The following is a 23068-nucleotide window of genomic DNA, read 5'->3' on the forward strand; positions in this document are numbered from 1 at the left end:
GGTAAGATTAATATCAATATGTAAATTCCTTTAAGTTACAATCCCACAATGTGAAACACTGGGCTGGGGTACTTTTTTCTAATATTTTCATGTTGCTGGTGTTGCTGCAGTGTAAGAAGGCAGAAGATGAAAGGCACAATTCGTCTAGTGCAGGATATGCAGCGTTTCCCTGCATCAGAGTCGCACAGGGAAACACTGCCTATTCCGTCAATAGCTTGCCGCTCAAATCACATGCTGCTGCTATTCTGGACAGCATGGTGCAGTTTTCCATGGCATGCGTCCGAATCCCTATATAGCAATTGGGCTGCAGCTTCGCAGCTGCATGGGTGGAAATAGGGCTTAAGACTTTGCATTTTGACTTTGGGTTTGCTGGAAGACATCACCAATTTTTCAAAACCTGCAAGAACCAATTATAAATATAGGAAAATAGTACTAACTTCTGCCGGAGTTTCTGCAGTTCCACCTTTAACTCCTCATCTTCTAGTTCTGACTCGTCGTCGCTGCTCATGGGGGAGGATGGGGAGTGCAGCAGGGCACTCGACTTTTGGGATATTGCCTTTTCTCCCTGGAAGTTCTGCTCCACTTCTTGTACTTTGAGTTCCTGGACTCTGCTGGGGGCTGCAGACACCTCAGAATCACTACTTGGCTGATTTTCTAAGTTAATAGCTTTTTCTTTCATCCACAGGCTTGGCTTAGACTGTGCACTGCTTCCAGTGGCAACATTTTCCTCTAGCTCCTGGTCAGGGGTTAAAGAAGATATATCTGACTCGAATGCTGTGCTAGCTGCCTGTGGAGTCTCCTCCGCTTTGGTACCAGCAGACCCTGTTTCTTCAAGAGAGTTTGGCTTGTCTGATCGCTGAGATGTCTGAGGGCCATTGGTAGCTTCATTAGTAGACGGCTGCTCTTGCTGTGGGACAGTAACAACCTGAAAGAGTAAGAAAAATGAGGTGCATGATGGCTGGCACCACTTTTCATTTCAAATCCATGCACTTCTTCAGCACAAGAGGGAACAGTAGCTCAAGACTTCAGTGGCTAAGGTGATGACCAGGGAAGTCTAACAGCAAGGGCACTGCAGAAGGTATTATCTACAAAATACATTTTCTTGAAGGGGGTGGGGAGGGAGGAGAAGAAAGAGAATACGTTCGGCAAGAGGCAATAATGTTAATATTTAAAATGGCAAATGAGTCTGTTCACCGAGGTGGATATTGCAAAACTAGCACATGGAAATCCAAAGCAGAACTGGTACAAAAATAGAGCAAATGTCCAGATCAAGGATTCTGAGAGGTCGCCCTGAGCAACTGCTCCACTTCTGCAACTGTAAACAATAGTGATGCCGCCTCATGTCTGCCTAAAGAAGCTAGACATGAGGTGGAGCTTTCAACATCACTGCCCTGCACACAGCTATCAAAAGCCACAATTCCTGTCCATCTTCTAGCTTACCCCTAGTTAGGCAGACTGGAGAAAACAACCGTTGTTTACAAGTGTGAGTGTTATGGGGGAACATAGATGGTCCCCCTGGGCCTTAGCCAAGTCTGGGGGTGGACTCTCTGTGGTTCTCTGCCAGCCTCCCTTGGGGGCAGCCATGGTATTCCTGAGCAGTGGACATGCTTTGGTGGTGTCCAGGGACGGATCTAGAACAAGTTGCCCCAAGTTGCGCCTGGGGCAAGGTCAGGTTTTGGCGCCTAAAGTGCCATTCTTCATCCAAATTTTGCCGCCTTTTTAAGAATTCAACAAACTGTGCCTGGGGCAAGAGACCTGCTTGCCCCCCCCCTAGATCCGTCCCTGGTGGTGTCAGTGCTGTTCCCCACTTCCTGGGGACATAGGAGGCCTACACGCTGCGCCCCTGTTGAGATGCAATGGATTTTGTGTGGGCTAACCCCTGCAGGGAACAGCAGTAAGTTAGTTATGAAGTGGCCACACACCATACAATTTTTCAAATATCTTTTAAATTCAAGAATTGCAATCAATTTTTCTGACTGTTTGTAACATTTAAAATATCTGACCAAAGACACACACACACACACACACACACGTCTCTGTACGAAGGTACACACACACACACACACACACACACACACACACACACACACACACACACACACACACACGTGTGGTCAAATTTTACCCAATTATGAAAAAAATGATTGAAAACTGAGAAAATTGCTTGGAAGTATAAATAAGGAAATTAACAATCTACCACACACCGTTCAATTTTCAAAAGAATTGATCAGAAAAATCCAGTAATCACAATAGACTTATCAAATAAATACGGGAAATCAGATTCGATTTCTTGCTCGAATTAAAAAAAAAAAAGCTTTTGCATTTTTGGAAAATCCGATTGTTTTCATTGAATTGCCATAAAATTAGATTATGTTACGGTAACGTGTGTGGCCACCTTTAGACCCTGCATATTCTGGCAGACAGATGCTTTCAGCAAATGCAATGCCATTTTAAATGAGTTGATAGACATTTAGGCAGCCATTATATATCCAGGCGAACCTGGTCAGAATACACATCTCTGTTTTTCTCCAGTTTGAGTAAGAGTTATACCTGGATATCTTAAGGGTCCTTTGGGGGGCAAACAGACAGTCATATCCGCGTGGTTCAGTAGTTTATTTAACATTTAATTAAAAGTTAAAGGCACAGGATCAGTGGAATAAAAAACAGTAATTCAATATTAAGGGGTAAAAAAATAACCTTTCCAATTTAGTTGGTTATGTTTTTCCAGTCTGGGTAGGCAATTTATTTATTGAAATTGTACAAGCATTATGTCTACAGTCATTTTTCTCAGCAGTAAAGGTAGAACATTAGCATTGAACATTTAATGTTCTGAGTTCACGCATATTTTTTGGGGCAAACAACATGCAGCTTGTAACTGAGCCAACCCCATGTACTTGTTGCCGATATTAACTGGTCCAGTTCCCATACCTCCGAACTTTTTGAGATTAGAAAGAGGGACAATTACGCTACCTTCCTGCCACATCCCTAATCATGCCCGACACCCCAAGTCACACATACCATAAAGATTTCATAAGAAAAATATATTTTATAATTCAAACTACATTGTTCCTTTATATCTTGGATCATGTTTCTGCATATTAACATATACATTTAAAGGAGGGGTGTAAAGTTAAGAGTCAATTGAACACTTTTTCAGCAGGAAAATACATATATTTACATAGATCTGTACATTGGTGCTGAAAGAGGGACAAATGAGGAAGAAAGAGGGAGAAAGGGACAGGGTTCCAAAAGAGGGGCAGTTAGGAGCTATGCAATCCCAAATTATATGCTATCTTCAATACTGCGTCTATGTTGAAAATCGGCATTTTTTTTAGATCATCCCTAGCACATATATATATGGGTTGACTGTAGCCTGACCATAAAAACAATCAATTATCCCCACTCAAAATATATTTAGGTTAAGAACAAACAATTCATCACATTTCAGCATAGTATTTTGCTCAATTCTGATATATACATAGAGTGCTACTACTCCCTCCGGCCACTAGGTGGTAGTGTTGAGTATAAAACAGACAGCCAGACAGACAGCCTCTATCACTTTCAATGAACATTTTCTTTCCTTATTTGTAACTTTTTTTTTTTTTTTTACTCCAGTAAATTCAGAGGCCAGGATAGAGTAAGTGGCATGGTGAGAGGTATACATTTGTTAACTAATGCTGTTTATTCAAAAAGGGAGGGAGGTTTGATGCATACTTGTAATGCTGGATGGAGTTGTTTGACTTTTGTAATTCTGCCCAAGCCAAGACCTTTCTTTAGGGTCCCTTTGATTCAGTATCGAGGTTTCTTCAGAAGACCTCACACCACATTCTCTTGCCCTCCGGCTGGATAGACGCATCAGAACATGAATGTCCTCCCTTACCCTCTTTTTGCATAGCTCCCAACTGTCCCTTTTTCGGAGGGACAGTCCCTCTTTGGGAGCCCTGTCCCTCTGTCCCTTTTTGCTCCTCATTTGTCCCTCTTTCTATGTAAATATATGTATTTATCTACTGTAAAATGTGTTTAATTGACTCTAAATGTTATTCCCATCCTTACAATTGATATATTACTTATTTTCAAAATGTTAATATGAAGGAAAATGAACCAGGATAGAAAGGACCAGTGTGATTTGAATTATAAAACATATTTTTCTTATGAAATCTTTATGGTACGTGTGACTAGGGGTGTGGCTGGGCGTGATCAGGGGTGTGGCAGGGGCGTGGCTTAAGTGTCCCTCTTTCTCATCTCAAAAAGTTGGGAGGTATGTTTTTGTCCGACAGCTCTTATAAGCAATGTGCACCACTCTCCCCCTCTCCCTTTTTAACCGATTAGCAATGTTTTGTTTAGCACCTCTGTTTTCAGTACACAGCTTTACTCTACTCAGTACTGGGGTTGGGTTTTTACTGTGCGACAGCTGGGTTGCCTGACTGGATGAGATTATATTCCATACCTGTGAGTTTGGTTGGTTGTCCCTTAGACAGCCTGCTCTTCAGAGTATTATACTTTCTCCACAAAATACTTTCTCTTAAGTAGGTACTACACCACCAGTGTCTCTCTGTTACTTTTTTTATACTTATAAAGTGAGGAGATGACCCAACATCGGGGGAGGGGGCAGGACCAACACTAGCTCGCATGCTTTAGTTCCACCCCCTTGCATGTTTGTCAGTGTAACATTATCACGCAGTTGTGGGTGGTGATCTTGATCCACATAGGGAGGACGCTGTGCCAGATCAAATCCGGCAATGGCGCCCCAAATTAGCCCCTGTAATATTTGTATTAAGTTGTTAGGATGATGTGCTGAATTTTATCTGCAACAGGGCCATCTAGTGGCAGAGTTTTCCTATGTTGGACCATGTCCAACACGGGATCTACAGAGGAAAAAGGCTAATGTTGGACGTAGTCGGACATTGGATTGGGAAGGGTTAATACAAACACATAAAAAGAGTTGCTACCAGAACATTTCTGCAATGATATTTGGTAAAATCACAGCAATGTATATAGCTGTCCTGGAAGAGTTTTTCCTTTTTCACTGAGAATTTAGATATCTCTTTCACACACAACCTAAAGCTACTGAAATACACACCTGAAACCGTCCACGTTTAAAGGCACTGGTTCCGGAGGTCGTCCCTTCTGACAAGGCACATTCAGCCAGTGCCTCCACCACCCTTTGTGTGGCATCACACACTTCCCGTCTTGAGCCATCATCTTCAGCTAAGAGAAAATCAAACATTAAGTCACACTGCTCTACAACCATTGCGAGATAAATATCCTCCCATAAAAGTGAAGGGGAATACGGCAGCGGAACAGAACGGCGAGTGCGGCTTCCAGGGAAGGTACACAGTGCCATGCTCAGGCCAAAACTAGTGAAAACACATGTAAGACAAGAAGCAATGAAAGCCCAGGGCTCGAACAATAGTGTCCTTTGAGACACAAGCTAGACAAACACAAAGATAAAAAAAGGCAAAAAGTGAGGGAACAAGAAACGTGAGGGAACATTTCTGAGGATGAGTAAAAAAACTAAAATAAAAAGGTAACTCACTAAAAAGAAATATATACGTACGGAAATAACCAAAAGGGATGTTTCCTATGGGTACGGGCCTAACTGTAAGCAACACTACCTTGACGGACTCTTGACCTCTTGAATAAGCTGTTGGAATGCCGCAATCTGCATGCCCAGCTTTTTAATTTGCGAGCCCACGGTTTCTTGCTAATGGGGTTTTTGAGACTAGGACAAGTAAAGCTTAGGCCAAAATATCCACCTCCTGTCTGTAGATGCGCGGCTCCTGTGCTCATAGAGCGCTTGGTACAGGCGTGAGAAGAACTCCCAGGGTGCCAGGCCTCTTCAGAGCTTTCCTGGGAAGGGTGAAATAAAAGAAAGGGAAGGGGGGAAAAAAAAAAGCATAACATGATGTGAGCGTCCTGCTGGTACTGTAACGTGTTTGTGAGCAGTATGAGAGGCAACCTGTGAGATTTCTGACAGCTTTATAAAACGTTGTGTGTGTTCAACAGGCTCCTTCCACGTGAGGAAGCATGTAAACCGCTACTGCTAAACACCAATATGGCTATTCTGAGTCATTCTACATTACCCAGTACGCCCACACCTTAGTGATACATGATCACTATGGACCTGATTGACTAGAGGCATAATTTTCACCTCAGCCTGTACTCACTGTAAATACCATAAATCAGAGGGGGAAAAACATTTCTGTTTGTAAAACTAAATATCTGAATCAAAGGGTAAGATTTATCTTTCATGACAGAGCTATGAGCAGGGCCGTTGCTGACTAGCTGAAATGCTTCTACTCATACTTTAATGCTTATCCTTTAGCTATAAGTGCTTGTTTACACTTAATGCCGTGCCCATGTAAAACCACAGCCAGCAATGTTGTTGATCTGCACCACTGATGGCCCAATATTCTGAGGCACTCACTTGGAGCAAGTATGCAGAAACAAAATGTTAGAAAAATTGACCAAAGAGCGATGTGGTGGCTGCCATATTTATTTCCTTTTAAACAATGCAAATTGCCTGGCTCTCCTACTGATCCCCTAAATACTTTTAGTTATAGACCCTGAACAAATGCAGATCAGATATTTGACTTAAAAAGACACTGTAATGCAATCAACGTCCCCTGGAGGGTACTTACCTTAGGAGGGGGAAGTCTCTGGATCCTTTTGAGGCTTCTACCGTCCTCCATCCCACGGTGGCAGCGCTGGCTTGCCCAAAACCACAGCTGACATGGGATTCAGTAGCACCTGCAGTATTTACATTCCCTGACTCCAGTGCAGGCGCAGTAGCGTCTTCCTGAAAGGCTCAGGCGGAAATAGCCAAACCCAATTGGGTCCGCTCTACTGCGCAGGTGACGCGGACTGAGCTCGATTGGAGAGCCGCTACTGCACCTGCGCTAGTGGCAGAGAAGAAGATAGATATTTACATGCCCGCTGTTCGGGGACTTCTAGAGCTGCCACCGTGGGATGGAAGAGGATGGGGGAAGCCTCATTAGGATCCAGAGGCTTCCCCCTTCTGAGGCAAGTATCCCCCAGAGGGTTTTGTTTTTTTCATTACTGGTTTTCTTTAAGTTTGACTGCATTTGCCGCATGATTGTTTCAGGCGTGTGATTCTGAAACTACTGATGCATGAAAGATCAGCAGGACACAAGGCAACTGGTATTGTTTAAAAGGATATAAATATGGCAGCCTCCGTATTCCTCTTAGTACAGGTTTACATTAAAGTGAATGGGAACCGCAGTTAAAAAAAAAATGAAGCAAATATTTACCTAAGGAGAGGGAAGGCTCTGGGTCGTATAGAGCCTTCCGTCTCCTCTCTCGGTGCTCTCTATCCTGTGCTGGCTCCCCCCCCCCCCCGTTTCAATCCCCCACCGAAAGGGTATTTGGAAGTCTTCGGGAGCCATGTCCTCTCGAAGACGTGCGGATCCATACTGCACAGGCGTGAGCGTGCAAGAAAGCGTGCTCGCGCAGGTGCAGTACAGGGCCGCCCTTCTTCAGGAGCACTCGGGCTCCCTGAAGACTTCTGAAGCCTCCTTCGGCCGGGTAAAGCAGTATTTGACTAAATTAGTCAAATACTGCTACCGGGCAAGCCAGCACTGGAACGAGGGGACCAGGAGAGGAGCGGGAAGGCTCTATAGGACCCAAAGCCTTCCCTCTCCATTGGTAAGTATGTCTAATTTTTTTAAATGCGGTTCCCATTCACTTTAAAGAACTTTACTTATATGTTTGGTCCAAGTGAGGGACTAGAAAGGATTACCAGCAATTTTTAGAGAGGATAGCGATGGCTGCTTACATACTTCCCTCATGATAGGTGCAATTTAAACTACTAATTAAAAGTGATCTCAATATGAGGCATAATAAGATAAATATATGTGGTTTGAAGGCACAACATAACTCAAAAGGAAACTGATAAAGAAGGGTGAACAAAAAGGGAGAAAAATCAGAGCAAAGTGTAGCAAAAACAAAGAAAGACGATGTATTTAAAATGTTCCTTCTACTTCCTTTTCTCTCTCCTGCTCTCTGGCCCCACAGTTACTCAGAAAAGAGATTGAACTTTAACACATTGCAGAACTGGCTAACGTTTAATCCCTGACACTCGTTTTCTATCATAAAGGGAAACGGAGGTATGGTTAGATGGAAACAGAGTAGATTTTATAAAAGTGAATCACTGCTTATTCACATGTGTGCATGCTACAACCATATTGTGCAGCTGAAAGTTTCTTTGGATACCAGAGCTGAAGAGAGTAGGTAAAACAGGGGGAGCAGGCATGTACGGTAAGCTGTCCTGGTGCCCACCTCTCCCCTCGTTCTCCTCTGTCCCCCTCCTTTGATACCTAAATGCCCCCCAGCAGCCTCTTTTGGGTTGGCCATTAGTGTGTAGGGGCTGGCCCTGCATCGCACACCTGTAGCTGGAGTGCTCTGCGCATGATGTCAAAACTGTGCCGTGCACATGTACAGAGCGCTCCCGGCTGTGGGATGTAGGACGGGCGCAGCCAGGCCAGCACACTAATGCCTAACTAGGCCGAGCCTGCTGGAGACATTTATGTATCAAAAGAGGGGACAGAGGAGAGCGGGGGGAGGAGTAGGCGTCAGGACAGTTTACTATACATGCCTGCCGACATGCGTTTTCCTACTCGTTTCAGCTCTGGTATCCTTTAAGGACCAGAGCGGTCCTTTTCCCTATTTTGTATTGTAATTACTATGATTGGCGCACAGAAATCACTGGGTCAGGAGCCAATGACATGAGATATGGAAGCTCTGCTGTCAGCGTGACAGCAGACCAAGCGACTGCAGCTGGATGATGGATAATGGAGATCTACGAAGGAAAATGACGTTAAAAAAATGATTGCAAAGTTTAAATCAGATGACATGTTTTTTGGAAAGCAATTTTGAAACCCATAGCAATTATATTTTCTACTGGTGTTTGACTGTGGGTGTATGCATATGATTTGTTAAATTCCTCAAATCCAGGTTCAAATTAGGGGTTTATATTTTAATTATTACTGGAGAAGGTAATGTTTGACTCACTTTGCAAGGTGAAATACTTACCCAACAGAGATCACTTCTGCAACCAGCAGACACCTTCTCCTTCCCTAGTAACAATTATCCTGCAATAACCTGAACATGTCAGCAGAATATTCATTGTAAGACAATGAAGGCTCTGGTGGTGATAGCAGGCTTTCTCAACCAGAGAATCCTTGAGGACCCTATAGGGGTTTCTCTGGTGTTTTTCTCTCCAGTTATTAAGGGACTCAGGAGGGGCGTTGGCTCAGCTAGTGGGGTAAAAAGGTTTCAAATGTGGCTCCGGTCTTCCTCACACATGGCTTGCCTGTCCCAAGTTTCAGCTTCCTTAATTGTTCAGTACTGCCACAATGGTCATGTGACTGTAGTATCACATGACATAAGACCATTGTGCTTTGGTGAAGGAATGAGGAACAAGAAGTTGTCAAGAACTGAGGATGGGGGTATGTACTGTGGGTAAAAGAGAAAGAAGTCAGGCAGGTAAAGATAACCAACCATCATTCAATCTTTGCAAGGTGAAGTGGCTGCATTTCAATAAAGGGCACTAAAATCGTGTGCACTGTGTGTTGAGGCGAAGATTGGGTCAGTACAAGAAGGGGCACAGTAATAAGAAGCACAATGATAAAGCGGCAGTGTAATAATTGGCATTTTCAGTGGAATAGGTCAATGTGCTATTGTATGGAAAACTTATAATTGTGGGAGCTATAATAAAAAGGACTTTAAAGGCAAATGAAAACCACCCCATAAGGGAGGTTTGTAACACTGTATGGTGTTTGTGTGCTGGGGTTAGGGGAAGAACCATTGGTTACCTAAAGGGGGGCTGCTAGTGTAGCTCCCCATCAATGTGAAAGTCGCCATCTCGTCCGCAGCCGGCTGCCTTTCAAAGAATCTGTGCGTGGACCTTACTCCCGGCCGCAATGCTTGTCGGGACCTGTAGTCCGTAAATGTGTGTACATCTCCTGCTGGGAAGATATATGTACTACAGCTTCTGGAATGCATTGCAGTATGCATTTCCCAGAATGCATTGTGGCCAGGACTGAGCTGCAGAGGCAGGTTCTTTGAAGTGCGGCCAGCTGCAGATGAGAGGGTGACTTTCACAGGGAACACCACATGTAGGTAACCAATCATGCTCCCCATAACCCCTGGCCAAACAATGGCATACAGTGTTACTTGCGAACCTCACTTATGGGATGTTCAATGTCATGTGCTCAGTTCCCTTTAACGCAGGCCACTATAATAGGGATCACTATAACGGAGAGCAAGACAGGAATATGGAATACCTAAACAAGAAAGCTATCGCAATACAAAAAATAACTAGAGCCACAAGGACCATGCCTCCAGCAAATTAAATCCCCTTTCCCCAGGTAATGCTTACACATAGGTGCCCTGAGATGCAATAATAATTGTTACGGTTCCTTGATGGTAAAAAGGCTGTGAAAGACTTATTCTTTTTTTAGTTTGCATCCTCTTTAAAGGTTTAGAGCATTACAATAACTTAAAAGTAGGCCCTGCTTGCATTTGTGATTTTACCTCTGTGATAGAATATAACCTTGTCATTGCAGTGGTTTACATTACAAAATGATTTATCAGCAAAGATGATCAATGAGATGCATATTATTCCATCTCCTGTCCAAATTTAGTGCATATTGTATGCTGCATGAAATTGGGCTGACCAAATGCATTCTCTACTGATTCTGACTGTCCCAATTACAAGCTGCATACAATTCAGAATTATTAGCCTCCCATTGTCCATCTCTAGGCATCAGTACTAAAGGTAGCAAAGAAAAAAAAATAGATTCCTAGATAACCTATGTGGAGGGAAGCCTGTGGATAATTCAGAGGCTTCCCGTGTCCTCTTCGACCCCACCGTTGCTGCGCATAGACCCTCTGAATGAATCAGACAAGAGCTTGTTGTATATGTTCCCATGACTGCTCCCTGCCATGTACGAGTGCAGTGGCACTGCACAGCTGCATGTGCACAGTGAACAGCCGTGGATGAGTAGCTCCATGCTACTGCACAGGCATTGCCACAAACTAAAAGATGATCCCAGCCAGGCACAGTGGGGTTCAGGAGAAGGTAGGAAGCCTCATGCTGGGTACACCCGATATGATTTCCCGGGATCGATTGATTATTTCCAAAATGTCTGATCGGCTCTTGATCGATTGAATGGTCGATTTTGCACACTTAGCATTAGAAAATCGATTGCTCTATCGATCGAGAACTGATCGGACATGAACGGGAAATCGCATCATGTGTACCCAGCATCAGGCAGATCCAGAGGCTTTCCTCCTCTTTAGTATGTTACCTAAGAGGTGAGTAAGTGGCCTAGGTAAGTAAATGGCTAAAAGTTTTTTAGCCACTTCGGGTTTCCTTTAAAGGGGCACTACAGCGAAAAACTGTAAAATTTAAAATATGTGCAAACATATACATATAAGAAGTACATTTCTTCCCAGAGTAAAATGAGCCATAAATTACCTTTCTCCTATGTTGCTGTCACTTACAGTAGGTAGTAGAAATCTGACAGAAGTGACAGGTTTTGGACTAGTCCATCTCTTTATAGGGGATTCTCAGGGATATATTTATTTTCAAAAGCACTTCGTGAATGGCAGTTGCTCTGTCCAACTGCCAAAAAACTGTGTAGGGAGCAGGGAAGCTGGCCAGCATCATTGTTTAAATCCTTTTTTCAGGAATACCTTTATAAAGAATAAAAGCCTTGCTGAGAATCCCCTATGAAGAGATGGACTAGTCCAAAACCTGTCGCTTCTGTCAGATTTCTACTACCTACTGTAAGTGACAGCAACATAGGAGAAAAGTAATTTATGGCTCATTTTACTCTGGAAAAAATGTACTTATTTGTATATGTTTGCACATATTTAAAATTTTACAGTTTTTCGCTGTAGTGCACCTTTACGTTAATTTGAGTACATTTTTCCTGTAGTGAGCTGTAAAGATATTTTATTAGTAAGGTGCAAAACAATGTAAAATCCGTTACGTATTACAATATGAAAACAACAATGCTTTCTATTTTAAAAAAAATTCAATAACCATTTTGAGGGTGGGTGTGGTGGTGGTGGTGGTGGTGGGGGGGGGGGGGGGGTGTGGAGGGTAGGTGTAAAACAATTTCCCGTGAGAAAACTCCGGAAAAAAATTAATTTATTACAGGGCCCTAATGTTACAGTGTAAACTAATAAAGCCCTGCAACATGACAGAGATAATAAAAAAGAGGTGGCTAGACGCCTCCCTAATAAAGGCTATAAATCTCCAGCACAGTAAAACCAAGCTATAGGGCTCATATCTGTTAGCCTCCAAATCAAAAATTCCTTGACATTGCAAACTATTAAAACCAAAGTCTTACTACACGTAGATTTTTATAGAACTTCAGCTACTTATAGGAGCAGAAATTAATGCTACAAACCAACAATTTGCATAGTTTCCAAAATACCACTCAGCAAATAAGCAGTCAGACCATAGCAGAATAAAAATAGAAAAGTTGCAAACGGCAAGTTCCTTCCTCCAACCAGTAATTTTGGCCACAATACAGAAGTCTAGTATATTTCTCACACTAGTAATTTGCAGATAACATGTCATAAGTATACTCATCTGGGTAGAATTTGCAGCTGAATCAACCACAGTTGAATATAAGTTCCACTTTTGAAACAGAAGCGCGATCAGATTGAATAATAAATCTTTGTGTAGCGACAGTGGTGCAGCTTTATACAGCAGCTGAAAGTTACAAAAAGAGCACACTGTGAGATATGTACCCACTCCGGAGCAGGTTGGCCAAGGTAAGGTTTCACCTAGTTTCAGAGGCTGGAAAGCCTGTACAGGAGATCCAGTGGTGAAGCTTTATCCCTCTCTAGCCGGGGACCGGGTGCCTTGGCAGCTGGTGTAGTGTCCAAGTCTGCTTTAGTTAGCAACTGCAGGTCATCATACTCCAAGCTGGCTTCAGTGAGAGACCCTCACTTGCATTTGTCCCTGCATAGCCCTGAAAATTGACAAACATCACAACAACTCTCACTGAAGCCAGCTCATGAGTGCAAGAACCCGCAGTTACCAACTAAGGCAAACATGGAAGCTACACCACCTGTCAAGATGCCCAGTCCCTGGCTACAGAGGGACAAAGCTTCACTGCTGGATCTACAGTACAGGCTTTCCAGCCTCTGCGATCAGAAGAGACCTTTCCACTGTTAACCTGCACCGGAGTAGATACATATCTCACAGAGTGTGCTCTTTTTGTCTCTCTGAACAACCACAGCAACACAATCCACAGTACTTGCTCAATACCCTTTTCCAAGATGATGTCTTAACTTTCACTCCTCCTGTCATCATCACAGGGCCCAGAGGTTACATACAGCCTTCATTTGCTTTTAACTATCCAATAAAAAAGGGAGAGGAAAAATTGTGCAGGCTGACAAACTTCATGGAAAAAAGTTATTATACTAACTGATCATACTCATAGGGAGTAGGCACATAAAAGAAAAAAGAAAAGTGGCGTAGCACTAAACTGCATTCTGATATATATATATATACACACACACACACACACACACACACACACACACACACACACACACACACACACACACACACACACATACTTTTTTTTTAAGTGTATTAAAACAAAACAATAAAAACTATATGACTATGCTAAGGTGCAATCTTTGAAAAATGATTTGTAGATTGCTATATTTGGCTCATTGATTGTAAAAATATTTTAATAGTTCTAAAAGCAAACAGTTACTTAAGTGCAATATCTGGTCCATTACAAATATCTAAAATGTATTAAGGGCAAAAACATTACTCCAAAACGCAGTGTTGGGATCATCAATAACCAAAACACTGAAAACCAAAGCCCCCTATAAGGTGTAATTTTTCACTCTTCTCATTTGGTTATAAATGAGTAAACACAAACATTACTGTACTGTGTGTATATGTGTAAATACAGTTAGTGCGCGTGTAAATTATCACTGTACGCCGATATCCGCTAATTGTGGGTTACTCTACCGGAAAAAATGCAATTCAGGTCCTAATATCACTTAAGCTGAACCTGAACAGCAACACTAGTGTGTACCATTAAATAATAATGAGGACCCGCAATGCAGGAATAAACACTGACTAATAGCCAAGTGGGAAAGAAAAGTATATGTACTGAAAAAGCTTTAGTGTAATAATTATACCCCTGAAAAAACAACCAAAAAAAAAATAAGCCAAACCTGTATTGGATTTACTGTTATACACATTTTATTTTGTGCCAACTACCTAAAATGTTTATTTAGCGAGTATAAATTGTGTCATGAAGCAAATCAGCAGCCTGCATGATTTTCCTCGCTGAAAGCTGAAGGCTTTGTGAACCATCTGGTCCCCCATAGTGATGGCAAAGACAAGCAGAAGTCAGGGTGGCATCTTGGAAGAGAGTACTGGGAAAATACAGTGGAAGTGTGGGTTGTATTATGGTGAGATTTTCACTGCAAACGGTTACCAGAAAACTGCATATATGCCATTGAAGCGGTGAGTAGGACTACCACCCTATACGATAACTGACCCAAACAGTATATGGAGGCTGCAGTAATAATTTTCTTTTAAACAATGCACATTTCCTGGCTGTCCTGCTGGTCCTCTTTCCCTAATACCTTTAGCAAAAGACCCTGAACAAGCATGCAGACCAGATGTATGAGACTGCATTTGCTGCAAGCTTGTTTCAAGTGTGCAATTCAGACACTACTGATGTCTGAAACATCAGCAGGACTTCCAGGCAACTGGCATTGTTTAAAAGGAAATACATATGGCAGATATATATTCCTCTCAGGTCAATTGTCCTTTAATCAGCAAGAAATATTGACATTTTGTACTGTGGTCAGAATTGTTGGTCGGGGGATCAACTGCACTGTTAGCAACATTTCATTTGTTAAAGGGAACCTGAAGCGAGAAGTATATGGAGGCTGCCATATTTACTTCCTTTTAAACAATATAAATTGCCTGGCAGTCCTGCTGATCTATTTGGCTGCAGTAGTGTCTGAACAACACCAGAAACAAGCATGCAGCTAATCTTGTCAGATCTGACAATGTCAGAAACGCCTGATCTGATGCATGCTTGTTCAGTGGGAGGATCAGCAGAATAACCGGGCAACTGGTATTGATTAAAATGAAATAAATATGGCAGCCTCCATATCCCTCTCGCTAGACGGCAGCCCTAGGACCGCGTAATGCCAATTGGCGTTAAGTCCTGGGGGAGTGGTTTGCAGAGGATTGCGCACGTAACCCCGCTTGAGTGACGGAGCTCTGCTCCATCATCAGTCTACTAGCGGCGATCACCGTTTGGAGAATGTTAGACGGCGAAACCACACTGTACAGCGCTGCGATCTACAGCAGCGCTGTACTGGGGACAGCCCTGTCACTCGGCTCAGAGACGAGAGCGATCAGCTCTCATAGGCTGATGTCTATGAGAGCTGATCGCTGTGATTGGCTGTTGGGGGGAGATGGGGGGGGGGGGTAGAAAAAACAACCAAAAACAAGTAAAATAAACAAATTAAAAACACACACACACACATATATATACATACACATATATATACATATATACATGCACACACATACATATAAATAATAAAAAATATAAACATCCATGGAAAGGGGGGGGGGGGGGAATCACTAGTGTGCTATGTAGTATGGCTCTGCAGCAAGCTTTTAAAGCTGCAGAGTACTAAATTGCAAAACATAGCCTGGTCACTTTGGGGGTGTAAGCATATGGTCCCTGAAGTGATTAAAGGGAGTACTTATTTCATTGATATAGCACTAAATTAGAAATCATGAGTGAAAATTCAATAATTCCACATCATGTGCACATATAATATTAAACGCGAACGTGAAGAGATACATTACTTACAGATGGTGTCAATTGATCAGGGACCGGAATGGCAGCTTCAGGGTCTTTAACTTCCAAAGAATCAATCGGTTCTGCCTCCTCTGGTGTGGCCTGAATGCTGCCAACATTCACATTTGTGTCTTCAGGGGCAGGACCAGACGGGGTATCTTCAGCAGATGATGAAAGCGGAGACTCCGTACTCTGCGTTTCCTTTGGACTGTCAGCGACGCAACTAGCAGAGCTGTCCTGATACAATAAGGTTCTCAGCTTCTCATCCAGGGTTTTGATACGGTTGTCTGCAAAGTCTCTTTTAGGAGGTCCTTCAGTATCAGACTCTTGGACTGAAGCAGAGTGTACCAGTGAGGATTCTGAAACTGGTGTCTGAGCAAATGTGGCTCCCTCTGAAGATGTTATATTGTCTGACAGTGTCAGCCCCAAGGATACACCTGTAGCAGTCTGGGAAGGCACAGAACCAGACTCTGTCGTATTTGTTGCCTGTGCATCCTGATCACTACACAGTTGCAACCCTGGCTGCTGTCCTTCAGATAACAAAACAATATTATTATCAGGGGCATCATGCTCTGTCTTGGTCTGCAGGGCTGGCAAGGAAGCGCTGTTTGCAGGAGAGAGAACATTTCCACTGTCTGTAGTTGCATGAGCTGTGGATACGGGAGGTTCCGTTTCAGTGACAGGAACCTGGCCATCGGCTGAAGTGCGGCCAGTTAGATGCTCTGTCTGATGGGAGGAGCTAGAGTTAGAAGGCTCCTCGGGCAGGCTGTGGCTTGTTGGCTCACTATGTGATTCTGTTGTGAAGGAAAAGAAAAATGTTAAAAAAGGACTCCTTTTCTAGCATCATAAACAACGTTCAGCCCAACTCCAGACCCAAATGTTTTCCAAGTCGAATAAAACTATTTTAAATCTACCAAAAGTCAAAATCATTAAAAAGCTACAAAAAGTCCCTCTACCAATCAGTGTAAGCTACACAGACTTCCAATGCTGCAGATTTCTGACAGTTCTATCCAAGCCCCGCCCCTTTGCAGTCTGATGATGCAAGCAAAACAACAGAGTCTGCTGTCAACTCCATTAGTTTGATTGTTTTAGATGACAATTTAAAAATATCAGCAGAATTCTGCAATTTCTTATGTTGAAGGATGTGGCAGACTTTACAGCACTTTTTAATTTGTTTTGCTGAAACTGTATAAAGACGGTCAGTTTTCTGATATTTTGATGTACTGGTTGTATAGGATACTTTCTCTAGAACTTGCTGAGGTCTGGCAAAAAAGTCATCTACAGTCTAAAGCAGGGGTCTCAAACTCAATTTACCTGGAGGCCGCAGGAGGCAAAGTCAGGATGAGGCTGGGCCGCATAAGGGATTTCACAATCAGCAGCTACCCGCCCCTCTCACTCTTCCTTCACAGAGAGGGGCGAGGAGAGACGTCAGGAGGGGCAGAGCTGAAGCTGAAAGCTCTGCCCCTTCCAGGAAATGCCGGCGGATTGCAGGGCTGTGGAGTCGGTCCAAAAATCCACCGACTCTGACTCCGACTCCTCAGTTTAGGATTCCACCGACTCCGACTCCACGACTCCGACTCCTCTAATTTGCATATTACAATTTTGTTGATTAAAAGTATGTAACATGAAATTCGTCTCCTAACTGCCAACGCTTAGGAATTTTACAAGACAACTGAAGTGAGAAGGATATGTAGACTGCCATTTATTCCCTTTAGTCATAGACTAAAACTAGTCCTTGGTAAGAGTACTTGTAAAAGGTACAGCCCGGAACAAAGAACATCTATCAGCCCCTAGGCAATGTAAGTGTGGGTGCATGTAAGAATGATGTGCAGGTACTCTGCAGGGGAATGAGGAGATTGTAAACAGACAACACCTCTGTGTTCAATGTGCTCAGCATTCTCAGTGGATTCCCTGCAGCTCTGTGGGGAGTGCATATGTAGAGTATAGTACTACTGTGTAACAAAGTAAACCTGAGACAGATGAAATTAAAGTTTTATACATACCTGGGGCTTCCTCCAGCCGCCTTCAGGATAATCAGTCCCTCGTTGTCCTCCTCCACCACCTGGATCTTCTGCTATGAGTCCAGGTACTTGAGCCAGTCAGGCGTAGTGCGCATGCACACACTCCGCCGCCAGGAGCATACTACACCTGTGCAGCACTATTGCGCAGGTGCAGAATGTTCCTGGCTGTGGGAGCGGCATACGGCCGGACAGCGCTGACTGGATGAATTACCAGGACTTATAGCAGAAGATCCAGGTAGTGGAGGACAGTGAGGGACTGATTAGCCTGAAGGGGGCTGGAGGAAGCCCCAGGTATGTATAAAAGTTTACTTTTCATCCGTCTCAGTTACCCTTTAATTTGTAGTCACCAAACCAAATTTTAATAACATATCAAATTATTTTATTTCATCAGCAAAGGGAGTGCATACATTTGCATAAATCAGCATCAATGCAGAATTATTTCCATCTCGTTGACCATCTTTATTAGTGACACAGCTACACATCAGGCTTTATTCTTACAGCATAGATGTTATTTAGTATATATAAGAGATTGCTGTGTACACATCATATATACAGTCACAATCAGATATGTATATCTGACCTTAAAAATATGGGGACTGCTTTATTGAAGCAGCACAAGTAACTCATTTTGATTGGTTTATTTCATTTTTGTGGACTAAGCACAGCTATTACTGTATATATACTGTATATATACATTATTTTTAATGCCTATTATCTGAGAAATAGAACATTTTATCATATTTTCTATTTTAATTACAGTTACAAATTCATTAGGAGTCGGAGTCGGTGCATTTTTTCCCGACTCCAGGCACCCAAAATTGCCCGACTCCACGACTCCGACTCCACAGCCCTGGCGGATTGCCCCTCAGGCTATTTGGGGGCTCTGCAGCCCTAGTTTAGCGGCAGGGATGCGGCGGATTACTTGGGAGCACTGAAGCGAACTATAAGGAAGCTTTTGCCGGCGCGGGCCACAAAATATTGTATCGAGGGCCGCAAATGGCCCGCGGGCCGCGACTTTGAGACCCCTGGTCTAAAGAATGGAGGCTTCTGGAGTAGTGATGGTCAGGTCAAGGAAAACGCATGGAGAAACATGTGATCAGTTTGGTCAGGTGATAGATATGCAAGTCTCTGATTTGCTAGTCATGATTACGTGCTAAAGCAGGATGTAATCACAGCAAATCAGAGCTTTGCAAATTATCAGCTGATCAAACAAATCACAGGTCAACAGCAGTGAATCTTCTAGTCAGGGAGATGACACTAGCATCATAGTAATAGACTGCCAATGACTAATATCATCAAGTCCCAATTTCTGTCTACCGCCCACCTTTTTTTAGGAAAAAGAAATCACCATTGTCAACAGATATCTGTGATTTGGAAAATATATGTTGGTGGAGGGGTTGGAAATGAGACAAAGATATACAGCACAAAGGGAAAACTAGGGATACCTGTAGCTTGATGAGGAACTTTAGCAACAAATCCAGACTGAGCTTCCCGGTTTCTAATTGTCTGGTTGATAAAAAATCTCCAGCGTCCAACGGGAGAGGACTGCTGTGCAGATTCTCCTGTGAAAACAAGAATGAAGTACCCTGTAAATACCACTATGTTGCATAGATAAGGATATATTACATTTATTCAGCATGGACTGCACTTGCATCAGAACGTGCTGAGACACTTACCTCCTGCCTGAGCAGAGACTGGAGCTGATATCTGTGAATGATCAGAGGATCCCGCCTGAAAAAAAAAATAATTGTAACGTTAATCAACTATGCTATGTAACTACATGACGCACATGTCTTGTGTCTTCTACTTCATTTTTATTTGTAAAATAATGGAAAGTGAGTGTAAAAAGGCATCATATTTATTCTACTGTCTCGCACACGCTAACGGATCAAACCCTTTGTCTTTGAGGGGAGTGCAACAGCTGGAAAAGAGGGATGACGCTCCCTATGCAGTATTCAATAGACGAAAGAGCTGGCACATTCAAAGTAAATCTTTACTGCTTTCATGTAAAAGCATAGGGCCAACGTTTCAAAGCCACATAGGGCCCCTTTATCAAGGCAATGTTTCAGCTGATCCCAGAGGAGTACACATCGCTGCGTGCAAGTGTTTAGCGGAGCCTGACTCACACTTCCTCTACAGGAATTTCTACACAGCAGCAGACAGATTTTTGCCTCAGAGCAAACATTGCCTTAATAAAGGGATCCTACGTGGCTCTGAAACATTGGCCATATGCTTTTACATGAAACAAATAAAGATTAAGTTTGGACGTGCCAGCTTTTTCTTCTATTGAATACTGTAGAGACTTGGACACACAATGCTAGGTGTCAATGCAGGACCAGTTAGCTTTCAAAAAAGAATAGATATGAAGAGACAGTCTGCAGCATAAATTACTCCTGTCATAATTTAAAGTAAACCTGTGATGACAAAGAGGTTAAAATCTGGATACCTGCCTAAGTAGTGGGAAGCCTTTGAATGGTCCAGAGGCTTCCCAGATCATATTAGCCCTCCATTGCTACCTAGGGCCCTCTTCATGTGGCCGCACTCCTGTCTATGTATAAGCTTATCTCTACTGGGCATGCACGAGCGAGGTCCGCACATGGCCAGTAAAACGATTCTCTTAAGTGAAGAGAGAGAAATGCTGTGCATTCGTGGCTTTATTCTACTGGGCATGTGTGGACTTTACACACACATGCCCAGTAGAGAAAAGCTCATATGTGTCGGGAGCGTGGCCATGAGAAACATATGCCACTGGCCCTTTTCAAATATGTTTAAAGCACTTCAACAGTAAGTTGAAGAGCTCTCAATCCAATAACTACTATGATGATAGTCTAAAGCCGGATCTACACGAGGCGATCCGGCGGCTCGATCAGCCGCCGGATCGCCTCTTCCGCATCCCCGCGCGTACCCGCCGTGTCCCCGCTCGCCCGCGCATCGGATTCGATCCGCCCTCGTCCCCGCACCGCTTATCTTCCACTCGATTCCCTGCCATTGTCCCCTCGTGGGGAACGAGCAGGGAATCGGCGGCAGCAAAATCGGACCTGACGGATCTTATCAATCGAGCCGCATCAGCGGTTCGTAATGTCCCAATTATAGCCTGAGGCCAGTTGGGGGGGGGGGGGGGGGGGTTGAGAGACCAGTTAAGCTGTCTAAATGTTTTTTGGAATGTGGGAGGAAACAGAAGGCACCAGAGGAAACCCACAGGCACATAGGGAGGACATACAAACTGGATGCAGACAGTGTTCTGTATGCATAACCTCCCCGGGATGGGTAGATGGGTGCACTGACTGAATAAGGAAGTCTGCAGAAATTGCCTGCAATCACTCACCTGGCCGCTGTACTCTGAGCTGGTTGAGTCACTCCTTTCTGTAACCGGAATGGTGCGCAGAATCTCCTGGGCCTGAGTGACAATTAATTTCAACTCCTCAACGAACTTCTCCTTTTCTGCTGCCAGCACAAAGTCATCCTCAACCTGTTATAAAGAAAAAAACACTTTCCAAGTTAAATATTAAATCTCAATAATTATGAATAGAGTGTCTAAAAAAACGAAATAATGATCTCAGGTATTTTTACTGTGAGAAAGAAAACATGCCAAAACAATGAGGAAGTTGTGTAATTTAGTTTACATCTCCATCAAGTTAAGGGCAGTTGGGCTTACAGTAAGCTAAGGCATTTAATTTCTATCCTACCTGTCCTTTACCAGATGGGGAATTAGACAATTAGACAACCTTCACATTGTATACAAGACACCAGTGCCTCAGTAATGTTTGTTTTCATGGACACAACCCTCTAGACTTTATACCAGTAACTATGGCGATTCACATTGTGAACTGTGTCGATTAAATGACTGTAAGCTTGTCAAGTTTATCTGCAACAAACTGCACATTGTGAAACAGTCCTCTCTCAACAATGATCTCAAATATGAATATGCATATGACACCTTTACTGAGAACCAGACAAAGGAGTAGTTTTATGCCAAGCAACCTGCAAACCTTCAGGCACTTTCCATATACACACACACCTTCCACATGCCCAGATTCAAATGAAATATGTGAATGTTAAATCCTAGGCTGTAACATTAGATTTAATGTAAATTTTTTTTTTTTTTTTTTAAAAGGACTTGTCAATCAATGTTGGTCTGTTTTATTGACTGCAATGAGTAAGGACTGGCACTCCAATAACATTTGTAGGTTTTCATAGCTGCCCAAAATCCAACATTTCGAAGTTACGCAGTACCTCTTTATCAAGGAAAGCAATGCAATGAAAACGTGCATTAGGGAAATGCATAGGTGTACAGTGAAGCGACAGCGCACACCACCGCCTCCCCAGGATGCATACGTTCATTGCATTGCTTTCCTTGATAAAGAGGTACTATGTTACCTCGAAACATTGGATTTTTGTCAGCTATCAAAAACCTACAAATCTAAATGGAGTGCCGATCCATACTCCTAGCATATACCGTATTTATTGGACTATAAGGCGCTCCAGACTACAAGACACACATAGATTTAAGTCCCATCTACACGATACGATTCTTTGCGCGATTCGATTAAGATTCTATTTACGATCCGATTAAATCCGACATGCCCGATCAGGATTCGATTCAATTCAATTCAATTTTCCATTGTTTTGTAATGGCAAATCGAATCCCAATCAGACATGTCGGATTTAATTGGAACGTAAATAGAATCGTAATCGAATCGCGCAAAGAATCGTATCGTGTAGATTGGTCTTTAAAGGGCAAAAAGCAGGGGAAAAGGGTCTGTTTTTCCAGGCTGTAAATTATCGTAATCAAGTGTACAGTGGGGAAGCAGCAGCAACTCGATCCACAGCATTTTCAAGTGGCATTGGAGCAGCTGCTGTAATGAGCCGCAATGCTATTCCTCTGATCTTCCTCTTTCATCATGTCCGGCATCAGCCGCACAGCAGTGCGATCCACAGTGCTTCCAAGCACAATAGGAGCAGCCGCTGTAATTATCCGCAATGCTGGCCCTTTGATCTTCCTTTTCAACAGGCCTGGCATCAGCGCGATCCCAGGTGACAAGTAGATCTTCAGCCGCAATAGCGGCAGAGTCCTCAGAGGCTTCCGTACTGCCTTGTTTACTGGCGCCCTCTCATGACCTGCAGCGCAGTGCACCGCAGGTCATGGGGTGA

The 23068-nt window shown here is 43.2% G+C and overlaps 1 protein-coding gene across 2 annotated transcripts in view; it reads right to left on the minus strand.

The window, feature by feature from the left end:
- Positions 1-23068, minus strand: part of WNK3 (WNK lysine deficient protein kinase 3) — a 217239-nt gene that overhangs the window by 23282 nt on the left and 170889 nt on the right. For both annotated transcript variants that reach the window (XM_068248302.1, XM_068248303.1), the window contains exons 15-21: positions 21243-21386; positions 19594-19648; positions 19363-19479; positions 15909-16690; positions 5757-5850; positions 5081-5208; positions 438-925 (exon numbers count right to left, since the gene is read on the minus strand). In XM_068248302.1, the coding sequence (XP_068104403.1) occupies positions 438-925; positions 5081-5208; positions 5757-5850; positions 15909-16690; positions 19363-19479; positions 19594-19648; positions 21243-21386 (1808 nt within the window). The remainder of the gene's footprint in view (positions 1-437; positions 926-5080; positions 5209-5756; positions 5851-15908; positions 16691-19362; positions 19480-19593; positions 19649-21242; positions 21387-23068) is intronic.

This window comes from Hyperolius riggenbachi, chromosome 8 (genome assembly GCF_040937935.1).
Source record: "Hyperolius riggenbachi isolate aHypRig1 chromosome 8, aHypRig1.pri, whole genome shotgun sequence".
Taxonomy (NCBI): Eukaryota; Metazoa; Chordata; class Amphibia; order Anura; family Hyperoliidae; genus Hyperolius; species Hyperolius riggenbachi.